Genomic DNA, 16,242 nt, shown 5'->3' with positions numbered 1-16,242 from the left:
TCTGACTCTTTCCACTTGTTTCTCTGCAGGTATGTCTGTGTCAGATGCAGAGGATTCAGTGTAAAAAGTATGGGCAGGCACTAATTCCTTGTCTTCCCCTTTCACTGGGAGCCAATGTGAGGGAACTTTGGTTGCTGTGAGTGACTGCAGGGAGAGCCAGTGTGCAGGCAGCACTTATAGCACCTGGCTGAGCTTTAAACATGACCCTGTGCCATTGGTTAGCAGCCCAAATGTGTGTGTGTGTGTGTGTGTGTGTGTGTGTGTGTGTGTGTGTGTGTGTGCTGTGTGTGTGTGTGCGATGTGTGTGTGCCGTGTGTGTGTGTGTGTGGGTGTGTGTGTGTGAAGGGATTCTAGGGATCTCATGTTGCACCCCTGCCGTGCTACATAAATAGTAAATAAGTCCAACCAACATGATATTTCCTTTTGTCTTAACTTGGCAGTTGTAAAAGATATTTACTCAAAATTGCAAGATTTCACCCTCCATGTAAACCCATCCCATAGTTGTCAAGATATTTCAGTTGGGACCAAAGTGTCAGACAGACTGACTTACTTACTGAGCAGCTGACTCATGTCTCCTCTGCTGCTGTGGCTAAACGTGCTGACATCAGGACGTTCGTGCAAGAGAAGGGAAGAACAAAGCCTGGCTATTGGGTCTTTCTTACTGGCAAAATATTTAATATGAATTACTGAATTATTTTTCGCACACGCACGCGCACACACACACACACACACACACACACACACACACACACACACACGCTCAGCAGAGAATGCTGCAGTGACGTCTCGGCAGTCCGCTAACTTGTAGCTCCTGATCTGTTTCAGTAACGTTAGGCTGAAAAAGCGCGCATGCAAGCTGAAATTCACCGTGGTGTTCTGTGGGGATTCAGATATGATCAGAGGGAAAGTCTACAAGCCGCTCAGCTAATTTATACAGTGCAGGTTTATATTCCTGGTTCCTTTAAAAGGTCTCCTGGGAAACTTCTTGTCGTGGAAACAGTATAGGCTACAGTATATATCAGTGGCATATATATAGGTTTATATGCATTAGGGGTGGAGGAAAATCCAGGCAAATGCCACAGGACCAAACAAACAGCAGCAGTGTAAAGTTGAACTCTTCCTGGGGCTGAGGACCTTCTCAAACGTTTCCTATCATCTGACAGATGTTATACAAGAGCAAAACCACATTGGAAAATATGAAGCAATGAATCACTAACACATATTTTATTGGCCTTTTGCAGAGACACAGACAGAGACACAGACAGCAAATCCAGAGAGAGAAGGGGATGAGACGCAGCTTAGATCCTCAGTTGGATATACGGTGCGAATCTAAGTAAAGGATCTGAATACTATGTTCTTTGTATCAGTGTAGCACACAGGTGTATTTCCTGCCCTCCACTGACATATGGTGGGTGGGTGGGGGGTTACCTGAGATGTTTTCTCCTCCCTGACACTTTGGAAGCGTTGCACACACACATATCAATATCAGAATGATAGCGAGTGGGCCACTGGCAGCTGATGAAGGAATTTTAAATCCTCTTTCTTTTAGAACTCAGTACAGCATGTGATACAGTAGACCAAATCATACTCATCTAGAGGCCGAACCTCTGGCTCAGATATGTTATAGTTTCTTCATCTGCATTAGAAATTAAATCGTATCTTCTGCCCCCTTGTTATGTGGGGTCCTCCAAAGTTCCGCTTAAGTCCATTCCAATGCTCCCTTCAGGCCTTTCACTCAAAAATATGTTTCATTGCTATGCTGATGACACTCAACTTCAGAAGCAGTGACAGACCTGAACCCAGAACCCCAACCCAGTGGGTAAGTGGAGGTACAGAGTCATACTGAGACATACTTGCCATCTCTGAGGCTTAACAGAACATCCTCTTGGTATGTGAACCATGCTCTGGTTCTGTCTCACGTTGCCAGCAGCTCACAGTTTAACTCAACAGGTACAGGTCGGGTTCTAAATTTCAGTCTGAAATTAAGATTAATGGGGGGTAAATCTGGAAATAAATCCAGAGATGATTAGTGCGGGGTTTAAAGGATTTTTGGCACAAGGTATCATCTCCAAATTACAACAGAGCGCTACAACCAAGGGGGTAAGCTTCTCCTCACAACTCGTAGATCCTATGGCGCCATTTTAATGCTAACAAGCACTCACCCCCCGTTAGCATCCCATTGACTGCCATTCATTTTGACGTCACTTTGACAGCGAATAACTTTACATCTGAAGCGTTAAAAGACTTTCTTAGTCCATTGTTCATTTCTAAAGAAACACGACAATGTATAAAAGGCTCCATTACCTTGTATCTCACGTTATGGCTCCGTAGCAGACGTTTTTGTAAAAACAGGCTAATGGTTGTGTCATAACCACGAGACTTTCTGTCGCATAGTAGAGGAATTACCGTATAGTACAGGAGAAACTTGCAGGCAGTTTCGACTTACATTAGCTGTTTAAGTTTAATTACTAATGTTAACTATCATTTTAGTGATCAATAATTAGCCTGTGTCCATGTTATCTCCTTACATATACCTACGCTCTCCGTCTCTGCTAGATTGGGAATGATTGAGATTTCTCTTGGCACAGCTACCAGAAGACTTACAACTTTCAGACAGGTTGCTCACGTCACATTTACGTTGTCTCTCTCAGTTGGAGGCTGTGCAGTAACGCTCAGCGCTCACTGGAAAAGTCCTTCTAATATCCTTCACTGGTCTCCGTCCAGAGCAATGGGATCTGTTGGTCCGTTCTACAGTCTATGGCTACAACATCAGAAAGATTTTTGTCCTTCGTGGTTTCCAATCCTGCTTGATACATCTCAGTAGTTTAAAGTTACTCAGCAGCAAAAATAATTCTTTCCAGTGAACCAAGGTGTGGTTTACAAGGTTGCTGAGCAACAATGTTTCTTACTAAACAGGTACCGTGCATCACTCAAGGTTTTAATAACGATGGAGACATTTTCTAGTGCTTCCATTTGGTTTCAACATATTGGATGCATAGTGAGAGTAAAATGTGTCAATGAACAATATTAATTTAACATGTCAGATGAGGGTTTTTTTCATTCAGTCAGATGAGCTTATTTTTCATTCTAAGCATTCTGAATCATGACATGTTAATACACATGTTTAGTTATCTAAGCATTAGAAAGGCTGATAGATAAAGGAGATTAGAAAGGCAAAAACAATTCATAGCTCTTCTTAGTGTTTACTTGCCCTCTTCCATTTGCACACTCCACAGCCAAGAGGACACGGTTGATACTGCCTGAAATAGTCTTTGGTGTAACTCAGTCCTGAGTGAAAATACCCCTGCTTCATCACTTGAATTGGATCCTTTTGAAGTGGATCAGATAAAATGAGTGTGTGCCAACTCTGAAGACAGATTCAGGGACAACGACCCAGGCTAAAACAAGACTGTGTATCTGTAGCCGGAACATGCATGGTGAGGTGCAGGTAGCTGTATAATCATGACTGCTAAGATTCAGATATGTAGTACAGTACCGTGCATTATTTAAATTGGCCTGCGACTTTTAAAGATAGCTAACAGACATGGATATGTTGCCAGCAAAATGTAGTGGCCTTTAATTGACACATAGTGAAATATGAAGGCACATTTTCAATATACATACAGGTTGGAGCAGAGCCTCAACAGAATCTTCCACTGAGTAAGGATTTATTGTTCCAAAAACGGATTCATTGAAATGGATATGCCCCTGCTAAGGTATTACTATCAGCAGTAATGCTATGATCACAAATTACAATTATGGTAATAACTAAGTTCCCACTTTCTAACTTTCTAACTCATGTTTTAGTCCCAAGTAATAGGAATTGTATTTAGACAGGGACAGGACCATTTAGCCTTGTATAAAATCAAGGACAGATGCTATTTTCCGCCCGTAGTCCCTTGGCAGGTAGGTAGAACAATACATTAATAACATAATCCAATGCAAATGGAATACAAACACCAGGTTATACAATTTTAAAACATCGCTCACATTTAAGCAATATAATTATCAGGGACTCACTCATTCCCACACTCTAAAACCAGGTTTGGGAATACTGCACTCTCTTACTGAACTGTCACACTGTTGGATGTGTATTCAAGATCATATTGTTGTTTGGTACCAATTTACAAAATAGACGTGTGAAAGGACAATACATTTATACCTATTTAATGGAAGCACACAGAATGATTCACAGATGTATTTCAGGATGTATATAAAAGACTCTCCACCTAAATATTTTTAATACACAAAAAATAGTGATCATTGTATATAAATGTAAAACAAATCCATATCATAGAAAATAAGGTTACAAACATATTTTTGATGCTCTCACAAATATTTCTTGTTTTAAATAAATGTGGTAGAAACATTGACTGTAAATATTAATGGACAATGCATCTGGTTCGTGATGCAAATGCTCAAGTGCCTTAAACCTGCATTCTATCTGAATTCCAGCAGGGGGCGACACGTGCGGTTGCAAAAGGAGGTCGGTTTCTGTAGAAGTCTATGAGAAAGTGACCCACTTCTCACTTGATTTATTACCTCAGTAAACATTTTCATAATGAGTTTATGGTCTCAATCGCTAGTTTGAAGTCTTCTGCAATACAGAATGATGTTCATTTTTTGAATTATGGTCTTGTTGATTTTGAAATCGGCAATAAAGCAGGGGGTGTTTTAGGGCGTGGCTATGATGTGATTGCCAGTGAAAGTGTGTAACGTAACGTAGAGTGTAAGCAGTGTTGATGGCTCCTCCCTCACTCCTCCCTCTTGTCTAAAATCGACACATCTGCAACTGGGATGGCTGCGCCTGTTACGGCAAACTCACGACTCATAGCAGATCACCACAAACCAATGGATGACGTAACACATGCTCTGTCCATTAATATTAACAGTCTATGGGTAGAAATAGTGAGTATTCATTTTGAGACTGCCCTGACGTGGCTCGACTCACCAATGCATCCTCCCATAATGTTGTCAGACACTTAGAATAATAATCTGAGTCTGTCAGCGGCAACAACAGAACTTTTAGAGGATGCTAACTGACGCTGAACATTTGTCCTATAGGTTTACATTGCAGCCCGGTTCACAAGTGCGGGTTACAGCGTAACACTTAATACTGGACCAATTTGAGACACATTTTCTATTTTCTTAGACAACAATGCATGGGAAAGAAGGTCTAGGTTGAAGAATACGGACCCTAGCCTTTAACCCAGGTGTGAAAGTGAGTCCCGCTCCCTGATGGCTGGAGAGCAGCTCTTCTGACGTGTGTAGCTATCCATCAACGCTGAGTGTGGAACATGAGCTTGCATTGAAAGCCTCTGCACTTGGCATGCCGTACATGGCTGAAATAGCACTTTCCAAAAGGTCTGAAACACAAGCTGCTTCCCAGGCACACTGCCCATCTCTAATCCACACAGCAGCTAACTATCAGCCATACTCTGGACAACAGCATGGCTGTCTGCACATGCACAGGAAGACAAAGGACCAGATTTTTTTTAAGTGGCATGTACAACTAATCTAAGAGAATTTGTCACATTCACTAAAGGATTTTTTCTATAATTTTACCTGTTGAAGGAGTTACATACACATAGTCTTCCTTTCTGCAAACCTGAATACATTTGGAGTTTATAAAATCAGCTGCTGTATAATGGAATGTCTTCTGCTGTCCATCTCACCTTCACAACCTCCCATTTTTGTCATGGACCTTGTCATGGACTTTACTTTAGCAAGACGTTTCTTGGTATCTAACTGCATCTCAAAGCCTTCACTCTTAATTTCTGACATGTTGACAGCTGTAGTAATATGACACTGCTGATCTTGTTCTGTTTTTTGTCTGCTGCTTTCTGACAGCAGCTCTTCAGGCTCTGTGGTGTCAGACTGTTCTTTTTACTCCTGGGTGACATTTGTGTGAATGAAACTTGCCCCAAAATGTGCCTTATATAGCAATTTTAGTCTCACATATGCACACCTTTTCATGTACATTTCATTCATTCATGCAGCAATAGACCTTTTTCACAGCAGACATTTTTCAAAAACAAACTTTTCAAAGCAGGAAAAGCACAGGTGTAACATTAGCAGCCCCCTCCAGTGCTTTTTGACATTTATAGGTCTGGTGAGCAGTGCTGCAATGCAGGGTAAACTAATGAGGTGTATGCATGATGACTGGGCTCCAATTGTAATGTATTCAATAACACAGGACATGGTGTGGAAACCAGCAATGTTAGCAATGAAAGCAATGCATGGGTGTGTGGCATGTGTGCTGTGAAAAAGGTGCAAAAGAAAACGATGCAAGGTGGATGTCAGCTGAAGGAAGAGAGACAGGACCTTCGTAACCCGGTGATCCACTGATGATTCCTATCATATCAGGAGGTGGACAGTGGGTATAACCCTTGATGTATGGGAAGCACATCAAACATATACATAATATACATACATACATACAAACATGCATACATACATACATACATACAGTACATAAATATATACAGTGCTCAGCATAAGTGAATACACCCATGCTAAAAGTTGACTAAAAAGAGGAATAAAAACATAATCTTTTGGAAAGTTATCTTAATGCCTTAATTAAAAAAATGAGGAAAAATCTAATCTTTAAGGACACCAGTGTTCTTAGTGAATGAATAATGTATTGTAAATAAATAAATGTTCTTCCTTAAAATACAGGGGGCATAAGCATGTACATCTATGTTAAATTCCCATGGAGGCAGGCAGGTTTTTGTTTTTAAAGGCCAGTTATTTCATGGATCCAGGATACTATGATCCTGATAAAGTTCCCTTGGCCTTTGGAATTAAAATAGCCCCCCCCACATCATCACATCCCATTCACCATACCTAGAGATTGGCATGGTTTTATTTCAGTTAGCCTAATAGCTGGTTTGATTTGCATTGAGAGATGATCTTATGGAAAGTACCCCATGCCATACATACATACATACATGCATACATACATACATACATACATGCATGCATATACACACATACATAGCCTACATCAGTGGGTCCCAACATGGGGTCCGGGGACCCCTCAGGGGGGCGGCAAAAATCACAGGGGGTGCGCAAGTCTTTATCTGGTTTGAGGTTGAGGTAAAAAAAAAAAATATTTGCTAAATATAATATGTTAAACAAATTATGATAATACACTAGACTATATAATGTATACAAAAGTCTGTATAAAAACTATATATTTTTGTTCTCACTTAAAATTGTAGGCAGTCTACTTAGTAGGCCAAACCTCTTAACCTGGGACCTTGCTGTCATCAGGTCAGCTGCTAGCTGCTAGCATCCTCGTTTTTCCTGCCGCCACAGCATCACTATTTCATGAATGAAACATGGCGGAGAAACGTAAAAGTTCTGATAACTCCTCTGTATCAAAAAAGAAAGTAAGGCTGTATCTCGAGAGTTACCTCAACTTCGGTTTCGGAGGGGGGGCTCAGCTTTTCTTAGACATAAGTAGGGGGGGGGGCGCCAAGGAAAAAAGGTTGGGAACCACTGTCCTACATAATTACATACATGCTTGGATGTCTTATTTTCTTATTTTTAATACATTTTTATTCATTCATGTAATCTTTTCTTTAATGTATTGTTTATTTTTCTTTTAATACGTTTATGTATGTACCACCCACCAAGGTAAATTCCTTGTTACTTAGTTGGCAATAAATCCTCATCTGATTACTACTCTTTCTTTCTTTTCCTGCTTGTAGTACTTTCCGGCCAGCTGGGGCGGTAATTCACATTAAAGCTTTTTGCCAACCGAGGAGAAGAAGAAACAGAAGAAGAAGGAGGCGGAGGAGGAGGAGGAGAAGAAGAAGGAGAAGAAGAAGAGCGTGCGCTGGCCGTGACGTCTCTAGTAATTTAAAATTGAACCGGGAAGAAGAAGGGAGTATCAACGGAGAGGAAGAGAGGAACACAGCTGGGTGTGAGTATCTTATTTCATAAATATGTGTTGAAAGGTTATCCGTCACACAGAACGTTCCTCGCAGAGACCGTGCAGCCTGGTGTAAAGCTAATTCTCTCCGTCTGTTTGTTGTTAAAGGTAAAGCTAAAGCTGTCTGTCTGTTATTTAAGCTAAAGCTAATGATGTATGTTTATTAAAGCTAATGCTGTCTGTCTGTTATTTAAGCTAAAGCTAATGCTGTCTGTCTGGTATTAACGTTAAAGCTAAAGCTGTCTGTTTATTAAAACTAATGCTTGTGCTCTGCGTTACACTTACACATCATATTTACCTTTGGCTCTGCCTGTCTGTAGCATCACAGTAAAACTTGTGCTTTAGTAACGTTATATTAACGTTATAAGCGCTGGACGGAGCAACGCTGCCTCTGCAAAATAGCCTCGGGAAGGAACTTGTTTTGGTGGAACTTGTGTACGTTAAAAAGTTGTTTTAGTCGTGCAAGAGAAAACTCAGATTGGACAGATAGTCTAGCTAGCTGTCTGGATTTACCCTGCAGAGATCTGAGGAGCAGTTAACCATAGTCCTCACAAATCCACTGGAGTTTAGAACGCCAACACAAAAAAAGAGGAAGGGGTCGGACATCTGGCCGAAAATAGACTAGCCTCTGCCTGTAGAGACCTGTAGTGACCTTTTAGTGATCTGAGCGTGTCCCTTCCTCAGAACAATGAATGAGCTGGACGATGTCAGCCATCACATCCAGGACAGGATCTCTTCCTTACAGCGCATGCTGGATCTGTCTGTTGCTGGTAGGACACAGTGATTTTTTTTTTCTTCACACTGCTAGCATTTGATTTATTACAATGCAGAGGTTAAGTAGTGTGTAATAAAACGTGTCATTGTGTTCTTTTTCTTTCTCCACATTTAGAATTGCCTCAAAATAAGATGAAGAAGCTTGGACAAGAGCTCTTTCTACTGGAGGGACTTCTGGAGGAGTTTGAAAAGTGTGTTGGTCGACAGAGAGAGCAGCTGAAGCATCTGAAGGTAGAGTGGAGGCCTGCAGTAGCGGTGGAATCAGCTTTCATGCAGCTGTGTGCAGCTGTGCACCTGGCACAGTTTAATTGGTTTCAATTTAAACCTGCCCAGCACTGGACTGTTAAGGCCAATATTGATATTAAACCATATGTTAGTCAACATTTTATTTATTTATTAGTAAAAACGGCACACATTAATCAACATTTGTGTAAATGTGGTGGTGTTAGCCTGCCGTTAGCTTTCACCTGTAGTCCTTTAGCAGGAAGCAGAGAGACTCTGGTCAAATGTAGTGTAGGAGCCACATTGTGTGTTGTTTATGGTCTTATTTATATTGTTTGTTGATTATTATGTTGTGCACTTATATTGTAGGTGGTGGGCATTTTCATCGCGGTTTGAGCGGAAGTGATAATATATTTGTTTGCTTTGACAGAGGGGGTGAGCCTGGGAGCAAACACTTTCTGTTGACTAATGTTGCGGCTGTAAGCAGTCCAACAAATGATTCAGACAGCACATGAATGCAGCACAAAGTGAAAAATAATGTGTGTATCCGCCCCGTGATTTGATTCCACGCCAAAATGTAATGTGTCCTTCCACCGAAGGGGGGGTGCTAATACGGCACCGGTGCCTTAACGACCGTTCTCTACCGGACCGAATAGCAATGCGGATTTCGGTGCCTTATTTAGGTGCCACTTAAATGCCTACGCTTCTCTCTGATGCTCCGAAAACGGACGTTAAAGGGAACTGAAACATCGCCGCACGGGACGCTAGTTAACACTACACCTGACAGCAGCTAACGTTAGCCTACCGTTAGCTAGCAGCTGGAGTAAACACGGTTAAAATGCTGACAGCTAAACGGTGTAAAAGTGTGTTTGTATTTCACTGGAGAGGATTCCAGCAGTCTGTAGCTACCGTTGTCTGAAAAACAACACGGATGGTGCGTTCACTTGAAATTCGCCTTGCCAGCCTCATGCTGCATTCAAAGTTGTTGTAAAATACCCTTTTCCCATCCAGTGGTTGTTTTTGTCGTTTAACAGTAATGTATTGGTGAAATAAGTTATTGTTATAAGTTATTGTTATTCCATTTTTAATAAATCATGGGAATAATGTGTCACCTTTTTCAGCTCTTCTGAGTTTGCAGGTATGCGTTCTACTCCTAGTCTACTATACTAGTCTCTACATGTTGTGGCTTTAAGCAGTCCAACAAAGTGCTGCCACACATAAAATACAACATATTTTAACTTAACCACACTTATTTCGAAGTAACTCTACATTTGGTAACTGCAGTGCTAGTTGTATTTTACGTGTGTAGGAATAAATCATTGCAATACAATCTAGAGCGCGTCCCAGTGTGTTAATGCATCTCTTAGTGTTTAGTCCCTCGCGGCAGCACTTTGTTGGACTGCTTACAGCTGCAACAGGTAGAGACTAGGATTGTAACGGTACATATCCTCGTACCGGACCGTTTCGGTACAGGACTTTCGGAACGGTACACAGAATGCAATCTTTAACAGAAGCGGACCAAAAGTTTGTTTAGTCTCCGCCCTGCACTTTGAGCAAGAGAAGATATTATGGACTGTAGATGATGAAATTCCTAAATTCCATGCAATTGTACGTTTTTCTTAAACGGGACTATTTGCTCTTGCAGTTGTTCACAAAGTGGTGAACCTCGCCCCATCCTTGCTTGTGAGCGATCCCCTTTTGGGGATGCTCCTTTTTATACCCAATCATGACCAATGAACCTGTTCACCTGTGCAGTGTTCCAAACAGGTGTTTTTTGAACATTCCTCAACTTCCCCAGTCTTGTGTTGCCCCTGTCCCAGCTTTTTAGGAACATGTTGCAGGCATCAAATTCAAAATGAGTGAATATTTGCATGAAAACAGTAACGTTTATCATTTTGAACATTAAATATCTTGTCTTTGAAGTGTATTCAATTAAATATAGGTTGAAAAGGATTTGCAAATCATCGTATTCTGTTTTTATTTACGTTTCACACAATGTCCAAACTTCATTGGAATTGGGGTTTGTACTTCATGGCCATCCCGTTTTGATTGTGTTTCAGGAACTTGAGAAGTCTCTCCAGAAGGATTTGGAGGATGTCCAGCACATTAAGGACAACGTACCTGCACACATGCCCCGGAAGAAAGAGCCAGCAAAGTGAGTTCTCCTATGTGATGCTTTTTAATATAACACTGGATGTTTTGTATTCTGAACAAAATACAAAGCTGCCCACGTATGTACTAGCAGTAAGTCACATCTTGGGTGACAGTAGCTCAGTCCATAGGGAGTTGGGCTGGGAACTAGAGGGTTGCTGGCTCAAGTCCCGTGCGGACTAAAGTACAGCATGTGGGTTGGTAGCTGGAGAGATGCCAGTTCACCTCACTTGTACAAGGCACCGTATCCCCCCTAACTGACGAGCAGCGCACTGATTCTGACATCTGTCCATTTGTGCATGAAAAGGTCCTGAGCATGTGTGTATTTCAGGCCTGTGTGTAGTGATTTCTTTCTTAAGATTATTTTTTGGGGCGTTTTAAGGCCTTTATTTCCACAGGACAGATGAAGACATGAAAGGGGAGAGAGGGGGGGGGGAATGACATGCAGCAAAGGGACGCAGGTCAGAGTCGAACCTGCGGCCGCTGCATCGAGGAGTAAACCTCTATATATGTGCGCCTGCTCTACCAACTGAGCTAACCCAGCCACGTGTGTTTAGAGATTTCTAACAGAGTGTAAATTGTAATTTCCCCACTGGGTATCAAAATGAAGTAGATCAGTCAACACGCACAAACTGCATGCTTGTATTTAGTTAATTCATTTAATGTAATAAAGAACTGTAATCAAATTACAAATATATAATAGTACAGGTTAACACAACAAATGAGAATGCAGACCTCTGCCAAGGCATGTCCTCTTTCACACTGTTAATGCAATTTCTCCAGTCGGGAACTCATTTTTCCGATTATTCCGAAAACCTTCAGCTGGGGCGCCCTGGTGGGTCAGCGGGTTGGGGGTGCGCCCCATGTACCAAGGCTCAGTCCTTAGCGCATCGAGTCATTCCCCCTCTCTCAGATCCTCTCAGGTCTTCAGATGTCCTCTCAAATAAAGGCCACAAAAGTCCCCCAAAAAAAATAATCTTAAGAGACGACCAAAGCTTGAGCTCTGCTGACTTGACTGATGTCTGGCGTTTAATGTTCCCCTCATGGCTCAGTGGAAGCCAACCTGTAAAGAACCAGAGAGAAGGTGGAGATGTTCAGCCAGCCCAGCCGGAAAATGTCAAAAAGACCAACAAGAGCTTCGTCAGAGAGCTGGAGGTCATCACTATGCCAGAGTTTCAGAGCATCCCTCAGTAAGTTCTGCCCCTCACTAATATCCAGCATGATATCATCATGATGTTGATGTTGTTCATGATGTTTGTGGGACATGATACACTGGGGGAACATTGAAGTGTGTGTGTGTGTGTGTGTGTGTGTGTGTGTGTGTGTGTGTGTGTGTGTGTGTGTGTGTGTGTGTGTGTGTGTGTGTGTGTGTGTGTGTGTGTGTGTGTGTGTGTGTGTGTGTGTGTGTGTGTGTGTGTGTGTGTGTTGCTGGTAGTTCTGGGGTTTGATTCCTGTAATGTTACTTTTTTTTTAATTATGATGACATGTATTTTGACCATATTCCCCAGCTCTACATGTTGATTTTGCATGTTAAAGAGAACTTTTTTTAATATTGCCAAGAGATGAAACCTTCTTTTTGTGATAATAATAATAATAATAATAATAATAGGTGGTGGAGGGCTTTGTAGGTGAAGACCAGGATTTTGTAGGTGACAGGATTTTTTTTTTAAGCCTGGTGTTCTCCAAAGCTGAGTCCCGTTGTGTCCCACTCAGGTACATGAAAGGACGTGCATCATATGAACAACTTAATGCTGCGGTGCAGAGCATTAACACAGCGGCAGCAGCCAAGTACAAGATCCTCCGTCAGCCGCTGAAAAGTCTCAACAATCACGCCCGCAAGCTGCACCAGCGCTTCAAGGACCAGGAGACAAAAGACACAAAAGGTACACTGCCAGGGACCCCTACCCTGATCACAGATAGGGATGTTACTGATGAACCGGTCTGGCTATTCAGAGATATGATCACTATGTTTGGATTATGCATTTAGTCGGACCATTAGATGAAATGTAATAGCAGTTACACACCCACCGATAATCGGCCGTAGGACAGTCTGGCGAGGTCACTGACTCGAGTCTGCTCGGTGTGTTTCGTGCCGTCGTCCGTCGGAGGGGCCGTCGGCCTTCATTTTGGCCGACCTGACGTGCTCAGTCGGAGACAGGGCAGTCGGGACTCCCCCGGAAATGGCGAGCGGGATGAGCGTGACTAAGCCTCTCAAAATCTGAGGAAAATCTTTTAAACTGACCTTTGTCAATCTTAAAATGTTTTCAGAAACACGTTTCGGTGAACTATTTTAGTAAAATATGAGATCGTATTCTGAATGAGTCGCCAGTAATGGCCGGTTGAAAAATCCAAAATCTGGAAGCAGCAGCCAGACCCTCGTGACGCGTGCGTCCAATCAGCTGCCGGTTTTCATTTTTTGGGCGACAATACAGATTAGCGCCGCCTGCTGTTATGGAGACGTATTACGTCTGGTCTCTTTGGTGTGTTCAGAGGCACTCTTTTGACCAACTCGGGGAGACTGATCAGTCCAACTTCCTTTTCTGCCGACGGTCAGCCACAGGTTGGTGTGCTGGTGTGGGTTAGCCTGACGTAGAGGTCTGAAATCCCAGACATCAATATGCTTTTATTATCATATGTTTTTTTTATCAGATTGGGAACGGTGAGTTTAATGATCCATAGTGTATACTAGTGATGTCCAAATGAAGCTTCAAGAACCGTTCTCTTTATTTCCCGAGCCCACTAGATGGCGCTGTCTGTTTAAAGAAAACGGCTCAAGGAATGACAACGCAGTGTGCTTTAACCCTTTGTTTAACAGAGAGTGCCATCTAGTGGCTCAGGAAGTAAAGACAATGCTTCATTTGGACTTAGAGCTGTAATCGAGCCTTCAAAGTTCGGCCCGACAGAATTCGGCCCGAGCCCGACAAGTACATTTTGATTGACAGCTTTTTCATGACTAACATAGGCTATAGGCCTCTTGGAAGTTGGAACAAAGAAATAAAATAAGTCCTCCAGAGGCCAGCCTCCGTTTCACCTCCTCAGCGTCCATTTTCACGCTAATCGAAACGCATCACCTGACCGCTCATGTACCGCGCAACACGGAGCGCAAGCCTGAGCACGAGTAAAATGATAGAAATTAAGACCTAACCCATCAGGTTCAGGCAAAGATCTTACTAGCTGTAAACAGAGCTCAGTATTTTCAGTGAATTGCTCTCTTAATTTTAGATTTAAAAAACTCATTATACTGCAACTCGCGAAAACACAAGCTGTTATACTAATCTTCACTTTGACAACATATATCACAAACAAATAGATTAAACACTAATTTTGACAACATATAAAGAAAGGTGCTGTAAAGGGCAAATACAGGAACATGTCCTTTTAAAAACCGTGGATGAGTAGGACTCTGAGGGTCTGAGTAACTTAGCTGAATAAAAACCTTTCAAATCTGGAACATACAATTATATAAAACGGTGTAGAAAAAAAAACTCATGAGTGCATCGACGTGACGCAGCGCTGGTCTCACTGTCGTGTTGAAATGTCTTGCAGGTCACCATTTTGTGGTGGAGGATGACATCCGTGAATTTACTCCGATGAAGGTGGACAAACGCTTTCAAGGGATTCTGAACATGCTGCGACACTGCCAGCGGCTCCGGGAGCTTCGAGGGGGGGGCGTCATCCGATACATGTTGTTATGAACCAACGTGACTTCATTCCATGAATTTGCGCTTTCACTTTTTCTTTTTATTATGGTGACATAGGAGGCCAACAGAGTTCGTGAGAATAAAATATTTCCTGGTTAATTGTAGTCCCAGTCGTTGCTGCGTATTTCTGCACCCTGTCAAACACGACGTATGTTGTTTTTGATTTGTCAGATGTTTGGCCTCATTGCTTGAATTATATTATGTATTCGGCACATTTTTCGGAACAAAAAGTGACATTGTGTCTGTCACAGAATGTGAGCCCGCTCAAATTGTCATCTAAATGTACACATTTAAAGATTTACCCATGGATATGCTTTAATGTGCCACCTGTATGTGCGCATAATACTGGAATATGTATACATGTTTGTATGTTGTGGTATAAATGACTATAAAGACTTTTCTATATTTAGACATTAACATTGTTAAAAGTGTCAACATCTTGCATTAAGCCAAACTAAATAAAAATCAAAGAAAGAAAATGTGATTAATACCTTGAAGTCCTTATCACTCACTATCCTATTTAAGCGTGCATGTTTACTCATGATAATTATGTTACAAATATGACAAATGCTCGGATTACTTTAGAGTTTTTTGGGGCATTTTCAGCCTTTATTTTGATAGGACAGCAGAAGACATGAAAGTGGAGAGAGAGGGGGAATGACCTGCAGCAAAGGGACGCAGGTCGGAGTCAAACCCGCGGCCGCTGCGTCGAGGAGTGAACCTCTATATACTGGTGCGCGCTCTACCAACTGAGCTATCTGGGCGCCCATGCTCGGCTTTTTCAAAAGGTTTTCATTTTAAAGTTTTAACATTCTGTGGTCCTGCCGGTCTTACATTAGGTTTATGAGTTGATCAAATAAGTGTTATTGTTTTGTGTATACATATGTGTTTGGCTTATACAGATTCACTCACCTTATCGCATTGACTAAACTGAGGCCTTCAGGTTAGGTAGTTCAGCCTCATACAAAATCAGAGAACTGAATCCTACATTAATCTGTAGGATAGCAAGACATGCTGCAGCAAGGATACTTTTTCTCCTTCATTTGCCATCCTTCCTGTAAACATCAAGTCTTTACTGACATACTTGGAATATTCCAGATCAGATTCAGAAACTGAAATCCAATTGGTGAATACGTTTGGATTATAAAAATGCACGCACCTATTTGCGTTGATTAAACTGAGAGCTGCCTTCTGCAGTTTTGCTTTTGTTGACAATATGAAGGCTGTGTAAAGCCAATGTGCTAAAAGATGTGATTTGCCAAGCCATTAGAATCGTTAGTTCTTGACAGAATACACAAAACGCATAATTCTATAGGTTAGTGTAGAATGTTTATTTATGTCACATGTTACTCCCGTGCTGGCATAAAGCTGAAATTTGACCTGGAGATAAGTCAGACACTGCCAGTCCAGTATTCGGGTCATAGAACTACCCTGGAGGTCACCCAAAAATGTCTT

At 41.9% G+C, this 16,242-nt stretch overlaps 1 protein-coding gene across 3 annotated transcripts; it reads left to right on the top strand.

Annotated features, from left to right (window-relative positions):
• The first annotated feature begins 7,822 nt into the window (after positions 1 to 7,822).
• On the top strand, positions 7,823 to 15,271 carry ska1 (spindle and kinetochore associated complex subunit 1). 3 transcript variants are annotated; one of them, XM_078257914.1, is made up of 7 exons: positions 7,823 to 7,928; positions 8,624 to 8,709; positions 8,829 to 8,944; positions 10,996 to 11,090; positions 12,139 to 12,276; positions 12,800 to 12,969; positions 14,633 to 15,271. In XM_078257914.1, the coding sequence occupies exons 2-7, from the start codon at positions 8,628 to 8,630 to the stop codon at positions 14,779 to 14,781; spliced, it is 750 nt and encodes a 249-aa protein (XP_078114040.1). In that variant the 5' UTR covers positions 7,823 to 7,928; positions 8,624 to 8,627; the 3' UTR covers positions 14,782 to 15,271. The 3 variants fall into 3 exon arrangements, with proteins under 3 accessions (XP_078114040.1, XP_078114042.1, XP_078114041.1); XM_078257916.1 differs by having other exon boundaries at positions 7,826 to 7,934; XM_078257915.1 differs by lacking the exon at positions 7,823 to 7,928 and adding an exon at positions 7,942 to 8,047.
• The last annotated feature ends 971 nt before the right edge of the window (positions 15,272 to 16,242 follow it).

This window comes from Sander vitreus, chromosome 8, assembly GCF_031162955.1.
Source record: "Sander vitreus isolate 19-12246 chromosome 8, sanVit1, whole genome shotgun sequence".
Lineage (NCBI taxonomy): Eukaryota > Metazoa > Chordata > Actinopteri > Perciformes > Percidae > Sander > Sander vitreus.
Note: the sequence above shows the minus strand (reverse complement) of the source record. Positions and strands in the feature narration are given on the sequence as shown.